This window comes from Pituophis catenifer, unplaced genomic scaffold (genome assembly GCF_029215685.1).
Source record: "Pituophis catenifer annectens isolate HBS135680 unplaced genomic scaffold, rPitCat1.0.hap2 SCAF_2, whole genome shotgun sequence".
NCBI lineage: Eukaryota > Metazoa > Chordata > Lepidosauria > Squamata > Colubridae > Pituophis > Pituophis catenifer.
This window is the reverse complement of record NW_027256882.1, coordinates 98073589-98093789: the sequence shown is the minus strand read 5'-3', so window position 1 is coordinate 98093789 and position 20201 is coordinate 98073589. Positions and strand designations below refer to the sequence as shown.

At 36.3% G+C, this 20201-nt stretch overlaps 1 protein-coding gene across 2 annotated transcripts in view; it reads right to left on the bottom strand.

Moving 5' to 3' along the window:
• Positions 1-1967: 1967 nt before the first annotated feature.
• Positions 1968-20201, bottom strand: part of TBC1D9B (TBC1 domain family member 9B) — a 39623-nt gene continuing 21389 nt past the window's right edge. Inside the window, exons 13-22 of one of the 2 annotated variants that reach the window (XM_070937233.1) lie at positions 19904-20033; positions 19169-19267; positions 17300-17368; positions 16071-16308; positions 13563-13628; positions 8738-8809; positions 8358-8408; positions 5586-5639; positions 5353-5456; positions 1968-4241 (exon numbers count right to left, since the gene is read on the bottom strand). In XM_070937233.1, the coding sequence (XP_070793334.1) occupies positions 3582-4241; positions 5353-5456; positions 5586-5639; positions 8358-8408; positions 8738-8809; positions 13563-13628; positions 16071-16308; positions 17300-17368; positions 19169-19267; positions 19904-20033 (1543 nt within the window). In that variant the 3' untranslated portion in view covers positions 1968-3581. The remainder of the gene's footprint in view (positions 4242-5352; positions 5457-5585; positions 5640-8357; positions 8409-8737; positions 8810-13562; positions 13629-16070; positions 16309-17299; positions 17369-19168; positions 19268-19903; positions 20034-20201) is intronic. The other variant, XM_070937235.1, reaches the window with a different exon arrangement.

Here is a 20201-nt window from a genome sequence, read left to right as displayed (position 1 = left end):
ACACACACACACACACAACCTAGAGTATTATTTTTTCTTTTAGGAAATGAAATATTTCTGCTATTATAATAAACTGGTAGAATTTCATTTCCTTAGTTCGGTTCAAATTAAGCCTTCTATCCAATTCAGAGGTAGCCTTTTCTGTTTAAATTAAAAAAAAAAAAAAAAAGTATCCCGCGCGACAGCCAGTCCCTCCCGGTTTCTCACCTGCTGCACTTGGAAGATATTACAGGAACAGCACCTCAGCACCTGAAACTGCTGAGCCATCAAAAAAACAAGAGGGATTGTTGGGGGCTTTCGAGCGAAAACAAAACAAAGCCTCCTTCAGAAACCACACACCAGTCTACCAATATTGTGTCTTAAGCCAGCCTCTCCGCTTCCACTCCCGCCCGGACTTGCTTCGCTTCACTTCTCTCAGTGAAGGATTTAGGCGGGAAAAAGCGCGATGCATCACCCGCAGGCTCTTCCGCCTTGCACAAGCCGGCCCTTTTGTATTGGTTTAAACGCGCAGAGACTGTTTTGACGCGATCCCATTGGCTGAGAGCAACGGGGGTCTTCAAAGCCCCGATGGAACTCAAAGCGCTGTTGTGTCTGCGGGGGACAAATCCGATTTCTGTTTTTAGACGTAAGTGTTGAAAAGAAGTACCTGCCCGCACGCGTCCTCCGTAAAAGTGAAGCTTTCTTAAAAGTCAGATCTATTTATTTGGAAAAATGCGTGACTGATAAAAGAATATTTGTAGCTTAGGCTTGAAATGAGTAGTGCTTGCTGCTTGGGTCAGTTTCTTACCCTTCCCAATATGGGCTTTTGACTCATTTTTTGGGGAATCACATTCTACAATTTGTTACATTCCTCAGCATAGAAATGTTTGCCAAATAATTGTTAAGCATCTTGACATTAACAATCACACATTTGAGGGGGTCCTTGGTGCTCTCTGAGCTTGTTTTCTTGCAGACATTTCATTACCCAAACTAGGTAACATCAACAGTTATTATTATAAAATATTAGTATTATACAATTAGTATTATACAATACTAATTGTATAATATACAGTACAAACTAGTAACATCAGATGAATGAAATGAAATGTCTACAAGAAAATAACCTGGGTCAGAGAGCACCAAGTACCCCTCAAGTGTGTGATTGCTAATGTCAAGATGTTTTAACAATTGTCCTGTAAACATTTCTATTCTGAAGAATGTAATAAATTGTAGAATGTGATTATCCCCCAAAGAATGAATAAAAGATGTGCTCTTATTGGGGTGTAGGATAAGAAACTGATGTCAGGATCTTGCCTGTTGTACTGTATCACGAATAGGTAGTTACAGTTTTTGAGAGAGAATGGCTTGGGCAACCAGGTAACAGATTATGTGGTATTACAATTATTATCTCAGACATAAAGTATAACTATTAAGTAATGCTATTCATAGTGTTGGAATGTGGATTTGGGATGAGAGCAGAGTCACATAGCATCCTTGTTCCAATTCTTTGCAGGCAAAAATGATTGCAGGAGATGGCTATGAAGATCTAAAAGGAGTGACAAATCCGGACAAATCTTCCAAAGAAGTAGCAGCCCAACTCTTTTAATCTTGTGAAATATCAACAAAAAGTTTCTTAAAACATTGATACATGGATGGGTGACATCAGGAGACTAGAATGAGAAGTTGACAAAAGTTTATCCTTATCTCAGATAATAACTGTATAAATGTCTATGCTAATGAATGGAGAAGTGTTAATGGGTCTCTTCCTTCTGAAAGGCACTTCTTTTGCAAATCTCAAAGCTGACCCATGACATTAAATAGAAAGTAAAGAGCTGAGTTGAGCTTTAGCCTAATTAAGTCATTATTTAAGTCTTTTTATTTTAAGTACTTAATAGAGCTTTTGCAATGTATTTGAAAAATGAAATGTGGAACAGAATAGCAGTTATCTTAAACAGATAATATGATAAACTAAAATGAAAACAAATCTATGACTTATTCGATTCATTTATTGAATATATACATGATTGATCAGACAAACGATGTAAAATTACATGTATGTTTCGTGTGTGTAAATATATATATAATTAAAAGGTAATAAATTATGAAGAATTAGTAAAAGCTAATGTCATTATCTGCTTTCAGATACATGAATATGAAATTTGAGACTTAAATATACAGAATATGCCACAATCAGAATAACACTGGGTATTGCACCTATTGGTGTATTCCATAGATACATATGTTCAAGATCTTTAGACTTTTCTCCTTCTGAACAGCCAATGTGACAACACTAATGGCTGGTTCAGCAATTATCATGCATGGCATTTATATAATTTAAATTTAATTCATGCAACTAGTGTACACAGCATGTATACAAATATAAACAAATAATGCTTCTTGAGAGTGAATGCCTTCCCATAGGGAAGCTATCAATCCAAAATGGAACTCCAATTTTCTTCCAATCCACAAATGATTTTGTAGAGGATGGGTCCTGTATCTGAATATTTATACTACACCATCAGAACACAAGGTGATCTAAACTTCACCTATTAATATACATTACATATACAATTGCAATCTTTCCATGTACTGCAATTCAAATGATGTACAACATTTGGGTTACCACATAGCAAGTAAGTTATGCATTTACATTTGCATTTCCTATGGAAGTATTTACAAACAAAAAAAATTATTTAGACCTACTTCAGATCACAGACAAAATCATGACTTACACAAGCTTTCTAATTATGCCAGCAATCAAAAGTAACAGACTGTAAGTTATGAGCTCAGGCTATATACTATCTCAACTTATGAAGAAACAATAAAATGGTCTAAAGTCAAGACAGTTAAGTCTTTTGTATCTTGTGATCCTCAGGATTCCGCTCTATTCTCAATAGTTATTATACTCCTTTCTTTCGGGAAAATTAAAAATGAACATGGCACTGAAGAGTTAAAAAAGGGCTAAAAGATATTAGTAAATATCTGTCTTCGGAATTTTGAAAGTTATATACTGTACTGATTAATATTAATGAATCACTTGGGATAGAAACCAGCTGTCCCAAGACACTGGGGCATTTTGAATTGCAAGATGCCAAGAGTAAGAGAATACAACATATTTACATTTAACAGGTTACTCCACTGCATTTATCAATTCCTAGCAAGATTGATTTAGGCAGGGTGGAAATATCTACAGCGTTTTGAATGTCTGTGTTCGGACACAGGGAAGCAGAGTAAAGATAGAAAGCAGGGCTGCACTTCTAAATAATTACCAAGAAACCCAAAGCAAAGGGAGATATAGCAGAGGTGTGCCTGAAATTAAGCTGCATTAAAGAAAGACAGAGGCACACATGCATAATTTACTGTAGTAATTTTAAGCCGAGAGGCTATTCAGTTCTACCCTTTCATGCTTTTAAGAATTTAATGTTACTTCGGCAAGCAAGTTATCCTCCAGGGAAGCTCATATATCAAAGAATCACTATGATAAACTCCTTATTTGGTTTCTTTAATTAATACATAGTTACTGATGTTGGTTTAAAAAAAACGGAACCTGTCCATCCATTAGGTTCCTAGACTTTGCCCAACCTTCGTCTTATTCCTCAAGTTCAGCCTGATACTGAGGAGAGTTCATAATCACTGGATGAACTGAATTGTCTTTCAATTTTCCTTTGCTCCTTGATTTTCTGTGTAACATCAGTTTTCTTCTCAAAGAAGTTTACTAAGACTGATTCTGTAAGGATAGAGGCCAAGATCTGTTCAAAGGAGATGGACCAGTCTGTATCAATGGTGCTGCCATTTCGTGCAGCTGAGCTGCCTGCCTCACAACCAACTAGAACTGTATCATCTGCAATATCTTCACACTGTAAGGAGCCTGTGCTAACCATAGAATATGAAGACATGGACATATCATCTTTAGTTTCATCATCTGAAAACAACTGTATGGGTGATCCTGGACCTTCACCTCCTCCATCTACAAAAATCTGATTTTCCTGTTGGTTTTTCTCAATTTGAATGTCCCCAGAAGCCTTGCCTTCTGGAGTAGCCTGAGAATATTGCTCTAGTATTGAACTCTGACTTTGATCAGAAGCCGGAGACTCTTTACTTACAGGGTCCTTTTTAACAGGTTGATTAGAGAACTTTTTGCCAACCTCTCCAATTTGTAGGAGAAGGCTAGCAACAGTGGCAATGGCATGGTATAGTTCTTGCTCCAAAGAATCTTCGCTGAACATGTTATATAGGGTCTTGCACAATTCTATAAACTGTTCCTTAAAAGAAAGAAAGACATGATAGCAGTTAATAAGATGAAAAATCTTCAAAAGGATAATGCAAAGTTAATGTCCACTTCTAATAGATGTTCTCTTAATCCTCCCAAGTTAACCTCCCAGCAATAGCATTGTAAATTCCCATTTGAGATATTCACATTGTAAAAATGTAGACAATTAAGTGTTACATATTAATGATCCAGACCAGAAACACCTAATAGCTGCAATGTATTTATAAGCATTGATACCGTATGACTGGGTCTTTAACTCTAAAATTTGTTGGTCAAATTAATCAATCAATGATAAAATATACAACATTTTCACTTTGTAAGGAAGTCATCTGGTTTAGACAATTAGAATGAAGATAAGTGTACATGTACATCAGAGTATATTATAGTGACTTTTAATTTTAAAATGTACTTCCATCTTTAGATTGGGTGAGTTTAAAGCTGTTTTCCATAATCACAAGTTATGTACTTAGCTATCTGATATAATCATGTATAGAGTCTTTGTTTCGAATCTTTTATTTGTAATACTAAAAAACTAAACAAGATGTTAATTCATTTTTCTATTCTCACAGCTCTAGTATCTGGCATCCTTTCAATATATCTCTTCTATCCTTGTTTTGGTGATACTTATGTAAGAGTTAAAATAATCTTTAAATAAAGAAGCTACTTTTTGATTGTTTTGGTCATTTCATAATTTTACAGAATGCAAATGTTGAGTGCAAATCCTTATAAGGGTATGCTTTTTCAGTCCATTTTATAGGGAGGAAAGGAGCACAAGTGAGCAAAAAGAAAAGGAAGAGATTCAAGCTTCAAACTCCCACCACTTCTGTAATAAATTATCCTATAACAAATTATCCTTCAAAGGTAATATTATTCAAATATGGCATAGGTCAAATCACTTCAGTGTCTTCCTTAATCCTGATAACATGACAATTTTCCTTAAAGGGAATAATGACACCTCAAATGCCTACCTACCTACCTACATAACAACTCAATTAAAAAGTTACAGCACTAAACTTTTCAAACTTTCTAACTTAGTCTAACATTCTAAAAATCTCCTTCAAAGACATCATTTTAAATCCATAGATTCTCCAGCAACTTTCTACCTGACTCATCTTAGGGAGATCTTTGATTGTTTCTTTTCTGGCATCTTTCTCCTTGGCCCACATTCGCAAGTGGTATCTGTAATCATGAGGACTTGTGCCCCTCTCTGCAAGGAAGATTAATTCAATATAAATAATGCATATTATGAATTCTGGTAATGTCAGCATTGTCCAGAGATTTCTTTTAGAGCAGGACATCTTTAAGGAAACTACCAACAATAAGAACACTTCATTACCTTGATCTTTGGATTCCCCATCTCTTCCTGATTTATCTTCCTGAATATCTGTTTCTATAAAATCAAGGACATTAAGAATAATCGCTATTTTTATTAGAAGCAGGGCATTACAAACAGTACAAATAAATCTTTATCCTAATACTGCATCTAGACTGAAATAGATGTAATGAAGATTCTGGATCAAAGTTAAGGAAAGACTACTATAGTTACTATAGAAAAAAAGTACAATAGGTTAAAAATAGGTGAGGTGTCTAACTCCAGTTCCTTTGCCCTGAATATGGCTTTTCCTTTTAAAAGCTGATTCTGCTTTTTTAAACTACAAAGGGAAAATTAATTTGACTGAATATTTGTCAGCAAAACACTTTCAATTTAGATTTAAAAAAAAAAAAGGGGGGGGCAGCATTGCCGAACAAGAGTACTGTATTTTTCGGAGTATAAGACACACTTACCTTTTTTGGTGAGGAAAAGAAGAAAAAGAAATCTCCCTCTGACTGTGAGCAATTTTGCCAGCTGAGAATCGGGGGGCCGATCCAATCAACTTGTGCTAATTAGCCTATGCTGAAGCTGAAAGGAGCTGTTTTTTCTTGCTGTTTGCTTGCAAAGAGGTAACTGTTGCAAGGCAGAGGCCAAAGGGAGGGGGCCAGTGGGTGGGCGTAGCTACATTCGGTGTATAAGACGTACCTAAATTTTCACCCCCTTTTAGGGTGGAAAAAGGTGCCTATGGTAGGTCAAATGGATTACTTAATTTTTTTGTTATTGTTTTTATCATTTTATTTTTCAAATACATTGTGAAAAGAAATCAAACTATAGAAGAAAAGTCAGGGGACTCTCACTTGCAGATACTGTTATTACAAAAACATCAGGTTTCCCCACCCTGAGACCCTTCAGTTCCTTGAATTCCCATACATAAGAATTCTCATACATAAGAATTCTCTTATAATCCCGATATATCTGAAGCGTATTAAGATGGAGAAGACATCTCTGCATTTAAATACTTTTAATCCTGATATATTGGGGGTATAGGAAGATATGGAGATGAGTAAAAATGTAAGTTAAGTAAAATAAGCAGTAATCAGATATTTTAAAATTCAGATGTACTGGAAGGACAGATTTCAGATAAAATTACTAAAATACAAATAAAGGGTTTATTTAAAAAAAATTCAATGTGGTCACAAACTGATGCCCTATGTTAATGATATGCTTTAAATGGGATCAGGGAAGTCCTTTCTTACAAAGCACCTCTAAATACAATAAAAACAGACTTTAGTGTTATAAGACATTTGATTATCAGACTCAAAGCACAAAGCACAAATCATGATATATGGTATAGTTATCCCAGAAAGCCTGATTCTTTCTTTTTGAAAATGAAAGGTTGTATCAGATGATCCATAAAATATAATCAGTGTTTATATTAATAAAATATTACCAAGGTCTTCTAGAAGGAGAAACTATATCAGCCACAAATTTGACTTGGTAAGGAAAAAAAAAAAAGACTGCAACATCACAGTGTGCAATGATCAGCAGGAAAAAAAATGGGAGTAAATCACAAAACCTAGTTTCAAATAAAAGCATCTCCTAGAAAAAAAATCTCAATGCTTTCACTTGGAAGCATATGGAAACACTGCTCCTAATAAAAGGAAATAAAAGGAAGCAGGAGAAGGTCCCCTTCCCTGCGTTGCTCCTGGTCAGCATAAAAGAATCTGAAGTCTCCTCCACAACAGAGTCTTGAGCTTTGTGGTGAAAAAAGGGAGTCATGCCCTGCAACTCCTTAATTACAACAAATGGAGTCCAAGTCTGAGATTAACAAGCAATTGGGGAATTTTCTAAAGTAAATCCGAATGTATGGAACAAACTACAGAGTGGTTTTCATCGGGGTGTGTATGTGTTTAAAAAGCCTCCAATGGAAAGAAGGTGGGAGTAACAGGATTAGAATCATCATCACTGACATTCCGTGATCAAGCATAATAGAGGGCTCACGTCAGATGATCAGACAGAAATTCCTGTATTTTCAAATGAGATACTTCAACTTTTCTTTCAAGTGATGTTGCAGTTGATTCATGATGTCCCAGCCAAGATTGCAATGACTTGGGCATTAGACATTAAGCGGATTTTCTTTGCAATTTTCATTTATTCCTGCTTCTTTGGGTGTGGGATATTTTTGATTGCTAATGGGAATTTCAATCTCCTTGTAGCTTGCATTTGGTCTTGGAAAAGATCAATATTCCAATCTCTCCGCCAATAACAGGTCCTTCTGACAGCCACAACACAAATGGTCACAGAGGTGCAAAGCCCAGTGGATAGATGGAAGGACATGGTCACATAGTAGATCTACCAGGGCAACTGGAGCTTGGCAGACTGCTGAACTCAAAACACTTCTTTCATGTTCTGTGAATGAATGCCTGGAAGGGAGTCTTCTATCATGATAGCCGGGAAAGGGCACTTTACTGATCTACTACCTTGGATTCACTTGCCTCAGCAGTGGACTTCAGATGAGATGGAATCTCTGTTGTTGGGACATACATCAAAGAAGAGATGCAGGACCGTCTTTGTGAATAAACACAAGTATATGACATTTTATACTGAAAACATTTTTGTTTGTGCACAGTGGATTAGAAACGGGAATATGATGACTCAGGAAATGAATGAAATACTATGGCTGATTGTTTAGCTGTAATATCTGTGGCTTGAAGAAATTCTAAAGCAATTTCATTTTATATTAAACAGGTCACTTTAGAACATCAATGGCAGCCCATCTTAGTTGTTCAGACTAACCTTGCAAATCACAACGTAGGAAGAGATCCAGTTCTGAGACAAAAGGAGATACTAGAGAGCAAAGAGAAGAGAGAAATAAAGAAGAAAGGCTTTGAGGACAGGGAGAAATTCAGGAGGAATGAGTGCGAGTCAAAATATAGAATAACAGAGAGAAACCAAGAAAGGAACAGGATTTGAGCAAGTACCTTGGGCTGTAAAAGGGGATAATTAGTCTGACCTATGTTTCATCTACAAATAACCACCATCCATCAAAATCCATGACAGAGGTTAAAACAGTTGTGGGATAATATTCTGATGGGAGAGGAAATAAGAAAATTCTGCTTGGCTTCAATATGTTTACATGACCACTTTCCCTAACAGATAAAATCTCTCATTTTTACCTTCTGTAGCATTATTATCTGTGAAGTAGTTTGTAGCTTCCTGGGCAGACTCTGCTTCCTCTGAACTGAAAGCTATACAAAGAGAAAAAAAGTTAGTGGATGTATACTCTGTTTCCTTATGAATTACTTAAGATAGCTCTATATACCTATCTCTGATTACAGTACTGGACTTCAGTTGATCCCCTATATCCAATGGAATCTTTCCACTCAGAAAAGGCTGTGTGACCCAACAGAAGCTTTCACAAAAAAAAAGGAAGGAGGTGTTCTTAACTGATTCCCCTTTTCTTCTACAACTTTTCTGTCCACCCTTCAAATCTGTTCTGGGGGATTTGGGAGTTCTGAAACAGCACTGGAGAGACAAGTGAGTAGTAGGAAAAAGAGGAAATCTGTAGGAACAAAAGCTGCCTTTTCAGAATGGGAATGCTGTTTTATTTGTTATTTAAGGCAATTTCTTACTACACAAATTAAATAAAAACAAAGCAACCCTAACTAAGATTGACAATTCTCCAGGGACTGTAATTTTAGGGTAATATAGAGCTGATGTTAGGCTTTACATGTCTTAACTTGGCTACAATGCTCAGACTGGCTGAAATATTTCAGAGACACAACACAGCATAACTCAATTAGAATATTGATTGCAAACTGGAATACAACTACACTGAACAATTGATTGCTTTCTGTACCATGAAGATGCAGCTTCCCTCTTGCATCCATTGTAGCTTCTGGTCTTTCCATATTTCAACTAATTCTTTGCACCTTATTTCCCACAGGGGATGAATTAGCTTTGGGAGTTCCTGTTAGAGTTGTGGAAAGTTTTGCAAGCATAAATGTATTGTTGCATCTGCTGATGCTAAATCCTAACACACTGAAGGTGATGCAAAGCCACCAGGAAGTACCCAATATCTTAGAAAAACTGTGTCCTCCATATTCTGGTCAATTGGTATGAGTTGGTGGTGTTACTTCTCCAACAATTTTAATAGTGTGTTTCTCACCTATGTTACAATTGCTATTAGTAGAGCAATTGTAGCTGGAATTGGGGAAATCTAAGTGCCTTATCTCTTCCTCATTACAATAATGAGCTCAAGTGAATCTTGTATATTCTTCTTTTTAACCCTCAGTTCCAAGTAGAACCCTAGCCACCTTACTTTCAATTAACCAGACTATCTTCAGGAGAAGTCAAGGCTGTAATATCTTAATATACCTACAATGTTTCCCCAAAAATAAGACCCTGACCTTTTTTTTTTTTTTTTTGAACCCTGAAATAAGCGGTTGGCCTTATTGCCATGCGCTCAAAAGCCTGATTGGGCTTATTATCAGGGAATGTCTTATTTTGCACCAATCAGAGAAGCCAGGCTATCCCAAAGAATTATAACTGGAGTAACAGCCTAACAGGGTAAAAGATGATATTACAGAGAATATCTGAGATTTTTAATGACAAAGATGAATCCATTTGCCTGTCAAAGTACACTGCTTCCCTTGAATTTGATGAAGAAAAGAACTCTGATGAATCTCAGTAGCTTTGTATGGGATGTCAGGATTATGTGAAATCATGGCACAAATGCCACCAGGTGAAACATAGATCCACTAATAAGCCCTCTGAAAATAGTCATTCAAGTTTAAGTGAGATCAGTGGGAACCATCCACACCTAATATAGACAAGTTCTTCTTGATGACTATATTGGCCAAAAAACTACTGGAAGGACAAGGAGAATTAACGGGGTCCTTCTTCCAACAAAAAGAGCCCTGGTTGCACAGCAGACTAAAGCACTGTTATTAACATCAGCTGCCTGCAATTACTGCAAGTTCAAATCTCACCAGGCTCAAGGTTGACTCAGCCTTCCATCCTTTCTAAGGTAGGTAAAATGAGGACCCGGATTGTGGGGGCAATAAGCTGACTTTGTATAAATATACAAAAGTATGAAGGCTATTGCTTAACGCATTGTAAGCCGCCCTGAGTCTCCGGAGAAGGGCGGCATATAAATCAATTTTTTTAAAAAAAACTTTTATAGAAAAACAAGGCAGTTATTATGTCAAAGCTAAGCATTAATCATGAATTGTACTAGAAAATGGGTTAATTCAGCTATTACACAGTCAGAACTGAAGAAGCTTCTTGGATGAGAAGCAAAATGTCTTCAAGGAAAAACAAAATCCGGTTGCCTTTTGAAAAAGCACTTTTGAAGCAGTTAGTAAATAAGGATTACTAATACTTCAGCTGAATTTAAAGCAAAATTTCTTCTATTTAAATTTCGATAATCTCAGTCTACTTTTCTTCCCTCAACTCAGATATATACTCAGGAGCTAAATGGAGTCTGTGAAGAGAAGAGCATGTTAGGAAGTGCTCATGTCAACTGCTTGTGTTACCATTGTATTTTACATGGTGATCAGGGCTTCAACACTAGCACTACACTACAGTCCTCTGAATACTTCCATAATTTTAATAGGTCTACACACCCAAAAGAGAGGCATTGTCTATATTTCAGTAGGAAGTGGTTTGACCCCCCCCCCCATCTTCCTTTCTGTAGAAAAAGATATGACATAAATGGAAACAAACCCAACAGCCAAAGCACTTAATCAAAACATACAAATTATTCTGCAAAGCTATTAAAATTAGGCAGGGATGAAAAAGCTCACAGAAAATTAAAGCTAGAAAATCCTATGTCTTATGAATATATTAATGAGCATGTTCACTAATAACCACATCATCAATTAATTCATACAAATTAAGTCAATTAAGATTTACAAGGCAAATATATATAATTAAAAACTGTCCTGGGGCTACATATTCGTTAAATTCTGTACATAGAATAATTCTGTCGTCTTCTTTTATGGTAATGGGCCAATCCTAACTAAGATTATTGTGTGAAGAAACAACTCACTTAGGCCCATCTCTTAACAAAGCATATAAAGAAATCATTGCCATTTCTGCCGATGGGCTTTTTCTTCATTAATTTGAGCATGGATGGAGAAATTAAAGCCTCTCTACCTATGTATTAGTGTACATACGTATACTAAAATTAGTAATATTATTTACAGTTGCAAGAAAAAGTATTTGAACCCCTTGGGATTACGTGGAGTTTTGCATGAATTGGTCATAAAATGTGCTCTGAACTTCATCTAAGTCACAAAAGTAGAAAAACACAGTCTGCTTAAAATAATACTACACAAACATTAGATGTTGCCATGGTTTAATTGAACATAACATGTAAACATTCACAGTGCAGGGAGGAAAAAGTATGTGAACCTTTGGACTTAATAACTGGTTGTCCCTCCTTTGGCAGCAATAACCTCAACCAAACGTTTCCTGTAGTTGCAGATCAGACTTGCACAATGATCTGGAGTAATTTTGGACCACTCCTCTTCACAAAACTGTTTCAGTGTAGCAATATTCTTGGGATGTCTGGTGTGAATTGCTCTCTTAAGGTCACGCCACAGCATTTCAATCAGGTTGAGGTCAGGACTCTGACTGGGCCACTCCAGAAGGCGTATTCTGTGCTGTTGAAGCCATTTTTTTGTTGAATTACTTGTATGCTTTGGGTCATTGTCCTGTTGCATCACCCATCCTCTGCGGAGCTTCAGTTGGCGGACAGATGGTCGTACGTTTTCCTGCAAAATGTCTTGACAAACTCTGGAATTCATTTTCCCATCAATGACAACAATCTGTCCAGGCCCTGAGGCAGCAAAGCAGCCCCAAACCATGATGCTCCCTCCGCCATGTTTTACAGTGGGGATGAGGTTTTGATGTTGGTGTGCTGTGCCTTTTTTTCTCCACACATAGTGTTGTGTGTTCTTCCCAAACAACTCAATTTTGGTTTCATCTGTCCACAGTATATTTTGCCAGTAGTGCTGTGGAACATCCAGGTGCTCTTCTGCAAACTTCAAACGTGCTGCAATATTTTTTTTTGGACAGCAATGGCTTCCTCCGTGGTGTCCTCCCATGTACTCCATTCTTGTTTAATGTTTTCCTTATTGTAGATGTGTCAACAAAAATGTTAGCATGTGCCAGAGATTTCTGTAGGTCTTTAGCTGACACTCTAGAATTCTTCTTTACCTCATGAAGCATTCTGCGCTGTGCTCTTGCAGTCATTTTACAGGACGACCATGCCTAGGGAGAGTAGCAACAGTGCTAAACTTTCTCCATTTGTAGACAGTCTGTCTTACCGTGGACACATGAACATCAAGGCTTTTGGAGATACTTTTGTAACCCTTTCCAGCTTCATGCAAGTCAACAATTCTTGTTCGTAGGTCTTCTGAGAGCTCTTTTCTGCGAGGCATGGTTCACATCAGACAGTGCTTCTTGAAATCAGTAAACCCAAAACAGGTGTATGTTTTTAAAGGGCAGGACAGCTGTCAGCAACACATCCAATATCATCACACTGATTGGAGTCAAGGTTGGCTCACTCCTGGCTCCAATTAGCTCTTGGAGAAGTCATTAGGCTAGGGGCTCACATACTTTTTCCTCCCTGCACTGTGAATGTTTACATGTTATGTTCAATTAAACCATGGCAACATCTAATGTTTGTGTAGTATTATTTTAAGCAGACTGTGTTTTTCTATTGTTGTGACTTAGATGAAGTTCAGAGCACATTTTATGACCAATTCATGCAAAACTCCATGTAATCCCAAGGGATTCACATACTTTTTCTTGCAACCGTATGTTCTTATGGGTAAATTATTGTAATCACTTATATGTACTATCAGTCTAATAAATTTAATAGAACAGCCTTAAGAAATGTGTAATCCTTCCATAATTTTAATAGGTCTACACACCCAAAAGAGAGGCATTGTCTATACTCCCACCAACAAAAGTGTTAAAGAAGTGTATCACCTGGAGGCAAATGTAGTTTGTAAAGGAGTTTCAGCTTCTCAGTCAGATCACCATGATACATTCCACCTGTTGGGATCAGAAAAATACCTAGATTTTAGAAGTATTCATAGATAGCCTTTTTTTCTGATGGACTTTTATGATGTGGAAGTTTAGCTGATAAAGTTTTTCCTATTCCTATGATGAGGTTAAAACTTGTTTTTATGCTTTTTCTCTCAACATGATTGATTTTCATTTATTTATTTACATCGATATATTTATATGCCACCTCTTCTAGCAATTCTAGGTGGCTTATAGTCTATGACACAGGTGTCAAACTCACGGAATCATGTTGCTGTCACATAATGTTTTGTGACGTTTTTCCTTTTGGAGAGCTGGGTGGGCATGGCTTGCACGTGATGCATCCTGCCCGTGGGCCACCAGTTTGACACCCCTGGTCTATGAAATTAAAACATCCATAAAATAACCATTAAAAAACCTCACAGTAAATAACATTGCGAGTAGTATTAATAAAAACCATTTGGATACCCAAGAACTGTCTTCGCTATGTTTCCTAGAGAACAAAAGAGCAGAGACCCATCTGATCTCAGGGGGACACACTGCTCTAGAGAGCAATAGTAGGAATGGCATCCTATGGATTCCAACCTGCCTGGGTTCTTTTAGATTGATACCCAGACCATTCTCTCTCTGGTAGACCATTTAGAGCAAGCAAATTCTACTTGGAGAAGATGCTTCCATAATATGGACCCAAGCTATATATGGTTTTACAGGTAGTCCTCAACTTTCAGCCACTTGTTTAACAACTGTTTGACGTTACCATGGCTCAGAAGAGGTGCTTTATGGTCTGTAAAGCACTTCCAGCCATTATAAAACATTGCCCCCCTTCCCCCCACAGTCATATGTTTGTGACCTGGGTGCTTAGAAATCTGTTCACACTTACAACCCGTTGCCAAGCACCCTGTGAACATGTGATTGCCATTTGCAATCTTCTTTGCTAGTTCCCCAGAAAGTCAGTGGGGAAGTTGACAGGAAAGGTTGCAAGCTGCTGCCACTTGCTAAATGATTTCCTTTCCCTTCCCCACATACATATAAGATTTTAGAACTAACTGTAAAAAAATAAATAGTTCCTCCTGGGAAATACTTATTTTGCCCATCTTGGCTATTGTAAGCCATTAAAAAGATAAGTTACTTTAGAAAGTAGACTACGGGGGACTAAAAATTCTAAGCAGAAGAGGAAAAAATATAACCATATTCTTGATTTCAGTTAACGCTGGGAGTCACAAAATGACACAAAACATTATAATATTGGAAACATTAAAGAAGATAGTTGAAGAATGGAGCCAGAAATTAATAAGTACAGTATCAACACTGTTAGTTAATGATGTCTGCTTCTATGGATAAACTATGTCCAAAAGATGTTAATGAAGGAATGACACATCTGACAAGACAGAAAAACTATGCAAAGTGGAACTGCAAATCACTGGCCAATAAAATAATTTTGAAAATGACTCTTTACTGGATGTACAATTGAAACTGGGCAAAACTTTAAAAATTTAAAGGGAAATACATTTTAGAATGGTCTAAAAAATGTTTTCTTATTGGAATTACAAAAGAGGCTTGTTAAAGCCTTGAAGAAATCTGTGTGATGGGATCAAGAAGAATTAAAAAGAAATCAAATTCTACAACAATATTGATTGATTAAATATTACGGCTGCTAGAAGCAAAAGAAAAGAATATAAAGTTATTTTATTTGATCAATGGTAAAATAAAACATTTTTTGCTAAGTTCTGACAACTCATTATGGAGTTTTTGCTGATATCAGGATTGAAAAAATAATGTTTAATAGATTTGCTTATAAGTAGTAATCATATTCAATCAATAAGTAAGTATTCTAACTATAAACATAAAGGAAATTTGGTTGTGGGATACCAGTTTGTCCAAAGACATTGAGCTTATATTGAATAATGGAATAATTTGAGTTTTGAATCAGACCCTAACCCTCATCCTACTCCTGAGCTACAGATATTTGCCACTATTCCATGCTTCTGTCAATCAAATACAAATATTTTACAAACAACTTAAAGCTGTAAATAGCTTTGGTTGGATTTCTGAGTAGAAGACGAAATGGTCAGGAAGACTATTATTTTTATCCACCCTGTGGGGAAGATGAATCACTCTAATAATAATAATAATAATAATAATAATAATAATAATAATAATAATAATATGTTTTGATTCAACTTTCTTCAGAAATTGTCACAGAATTTTGCAGTTTTGTTTGGGGTTGTTTGGGGCTACTGTATTTGAACTAGGTGACCACTGGGTGGCAATAAAGAATAAGAGTTGTCTGTATCTCCCTGTATTTTATAAAGGACTACAGCCACTGATAAAGACAGCCTTAGCCTCAGTCCCAGCTCAAAGACCTTTTTCACTTGAAATCCAAATAGCTGCACCACTCTATTGTTGTGTTACTTTTCACCAATGATTTAACATATAAGACTAGATACTTACTCATGCCTGTTGCAAACTCTTTAAAATTAATAAGGGAATCTTTGTTTTCATCCAGAAGTCGAAACATTCTTTCTGCAAGCACCGGTGTGTGCAGTCCACAAGACCAAGGCGTAAGGGAAGCAAACAAATCTTTGAACTGCTCAAGGTTGATGCGGTACTGCTCTAAGTAAGGTAGGCTCTGGTCTCGTTGAGCAGCTGAAGTACGATTTCCCCAGTAACAGCTCATTAAGTGCTTTGCCTATAAACAAAATGAATGATTTATCAGATCTGCAAACTGCCTTTATTTTGTACAGAGTAACATACAGACGCTCCCTCTTCCTATTTGCCTAAAACAAAGCTGTGAGAGAGGCTGGGCTGAGAGAGAGTGAGTGATGCTTTTTTTTTTTTTTAATCTATCAGCCTTGAAGACATAATTTAAAGGATTAGATATGGCTTTTAATCAGTTCTGAAACATGCAAGAAAATGAAAAGGATAATTATAAAGAACCCAATCAATTTGCAAACAGAACAAAGCAAGAAATGTTCAATAATGCAGGACAGTTTGGGAATAAATAGGATTTTCTGGAAGTTCTAAAGCCTTTGAAACAGTACAGTTACCTGAAAAGTTGGTTCTAACACTGTAATGAACACTCTACTATTTTTCTTTGTTTAACTGTGATCATTTTAAAGGCCTTGGTTGAAAGCACAATAGTATTCAACCTCTGTGTTTGGAAAATTAGGAATTCATGTTTGTTAGGTAAGAAAGACTATTAAGGGACATTGCTACTGGTAATTCTAAACAAAACCCAGATAGAATCCAAGGCAAAATATTTTGTTCCCAGCTACTCAGAACTTGCATCTTTGATTGGAGATTGGTTGAAATACTGCTCTTTTTCCCAAAGAAAAACTAAATAAATCTTTTAAAGGATCTTATTTTGTTAGAGTGATTTAGCTTTTTGTTTTGTTTTTGTTTTATTACATTCATTACATTACATCTTGTAATGCTAAACAAATACATAACAAAAAGCTGAATCAGCCTAACAAAATAATATCCCTTTTAATTTTGTTGGATTTCCCCCCGTTTTCTCAACCAAAAAAAATAAAGTCAAAGTGTCTGAACATAAAAGTCTTTTTAATACACCACCAGCTTGGATCTTGGCATCTCTGTAGTTTAAAGGAGTTTTCATAAGCATGCTTTATCTCTACTCGCAGCAATAATAAAAAGGCTAATGTTTTGTCAAGGTCTCCCACCTTAAATACTACATAAAGATCTTCTAATTCTTGCATAGAAAAGCCAATGTCTCCAGATACAGCTCGGACCTGCAAAATCACAGAAGCAAATACATCTTAGTTCTGTCAGCTGGGAATCTGGAAAGGATAGATTTAGTAAAAGGAGGAATTCATATTTTTAAAAGCATGGCAAAGTAACTTTTGAAAAGGAAGTAGCATCTAATGATTTTGAACAGAATGTTGTCGTCTGTATTCGTGAGGGACCGATCTGTAAGATCAGAAGATTCTAAAAACTGAATAACAAATAAAAAGAACAATTCTATTCTCTTGAACTGAGTCAATAAGCACAAAAAGATGGTCAAAAGTATTATATGTACTGAATTTCCTGCACTCAGTGCATTATCATTGGGAGCAGGAACAGGAAATGGGTCGATTTTTTCTTCCGCCCAGCTTTTTTCTCAATGTGCTCATTGTCAAACTTCTACAAGGGCATTAGAGACAATTGCTTGACATCTGATGCTATCTGGAGGGAAGGAATATCACAAACAACAGACAAAAACAGTAGCAAGAAAATGTGAAAGCCACTCTTCCCTTGAGATTCCCAGATAGAGCAATTTCAGAGAATTGAAAGGTCACTATTTCCAGCTATATTTTCAGTAGGAGAAAACATGACAGAAAATTAGCTAGTATGGGTCTGTGGTAAATCTGCCAAGGTATTTTCATAAAGAAAGCTGGAATGTTTTCAGATCAGCCGGTTATGGGATAAAAATTAAAAAAGAAATCACAATGTTGCTTATGAGAAAAACAGCAACTCCCAGTTGGTTGATTCAGAAATTACCCTACTAACAAATTATTGAATTGCGAACTTTTGTTGATACAAATAAATCTATCTGCACTCATAAATCAGGAGAAGGCAGGAAAGAGTGAGTTTATAGTACATTGGAATGCATATTTGGTATGCTGAAAACATATGTGGCACACAGGAATAAATATGTTGTCAGGTTTCGATGCTATCTCAAAATAAATGAATTTCCAAACTGCCGATCTTTAAGGAAATTTTCTCTTTATTTGAGCACAGCGATCTGATCCTGGCTCTTTCGCGGTGTGCTGGAAACTAATCCTTCTCCTGACTTCCAGAATATTTAGGTTGGAGTTATAGAAGCTGTCAGGTTTTACTGTTATGCTGCCCCTTATTTACGGCAAGAACTGCACTAGCATGTTTTTATTCTTATTGGACTTGAGAACAAAACGGACTTAATGAATAGGATCTCTGAATGTAACCTATTAGTAAGTAGGGAATTGTCTGGACCAGTATCAGAATCAACTAAAATGCCATACGTATAAAGCTTTCTATTTTTCCAGAACAATTAATTATAGAATTATGCCAAATGTTGTGGCTGTGAAATCTTCAGCTTAATACCAGTCTTAAGGGAGACTTCTAATCAATATTCAAATTAGCGACATACCATGAATACCATTATACTACCATACTACACATTTAGCTGTAGAAAATAAAGAAAAACATGGCAAGTAGTTATTTTATCGAATTTACTTCTTGATATTATTTAGCTTAACCTAGCCTCAAAACAGGGGTGAAATCCAGCAGGTTCTGACAGGTTCTGGAGAACCGAGCTAACCCCAGAGTGGGGTGGGAATGGAGATTTTGCAATATCCTTCCCCTGGATGGGGTGGGAATGGAGATTTTGCAGTATCCTTTCCCTGCCATGCCCACCAAACCATGCCCACCAAACCACACCACACCCACCAAGCCACACCCCCAGAACTGGTTGTAAAAAAATTTGGATTTCACCACTGCCTCAAAGATTCCAAACAGGAGAAACAAAATCAGTCAACTTAATACAAGTTTATAAAAATATGGATACAACTTACCACACTTCTCTTTGCAGTGTCTTCTAAAGAATGGATTACCTTCAATCTTTGTTTAAAACGCATCTGTTCAATGTCATCCGCTTTCAAATGGCTGAATTTCTGCAGTGGAAATGAAAACTGGGGTTTATAACTAAATCCACAGAAAATACTATATGTTTGGGAAAAAAAAGACCTACACTCATTTTATAGAATACTTTTACTTAGCAATTATTTGACTGATGATGAAGCAATGCTTGCAGAAGTGATCATGGCCAATCATAGCTCCATAGCCATGTTTGGAAGCTACGGGGAAAATTTAGCCCATAGATTTATACTGCAAAAATAAGCCAAGGCACTAGACTAGACAGTTACAAAGAGGCAGAGCTTTCAATATCTCTTTGCTACCCCCTAGTGCTCATCTGGAAGTCAGCTTTGGAAGTTCTAATAGAAAGTAAAGAGGGAAAAGATATGGTATGTTGGCCAATGGTAACAGCAGTAAGAACCATCTGAAAACATAGGATTGGTTTTAGGGAACCAAAACCAAAACCAATTAAAAGAAAAATGGGTTAAGAAAGGAATAATTACAGCTAAATGATTTATCCATTGCATTCTTCATAAAACAGTTGACCCCCATACCTTGAATTTGTAAATGCTTATATTAAAGACATATATCTGATCAATAGAAACTACAAGGTCAGTATATAATTCATTTACAAATATTAAAGTAAAAATATAAGATTTATGTTATCTTTTGACCTCATAGGCTGTTCTTATAAGTTCAAAAATATCAATTTCCACTGGTGGATCATCTCCACTTGTCAATAAAGCATGGAGGTGAGGAATAGGTGGGAAAATACTCTGCCGATTAACCACATTATCCAAGTACCTACAAAAAATTAAAAAAACAGAATTTTGGATTAGTGCATAATCTGAAGATTATGGTCAGGAAAGTCTATATAATTTATTTAATAAAATATATGTCTGAGTCATCTTTCATGAAAAGCTGAATTGATTTTAAAACTAAAATAATTAAGATGATATTTATAATTCAAGA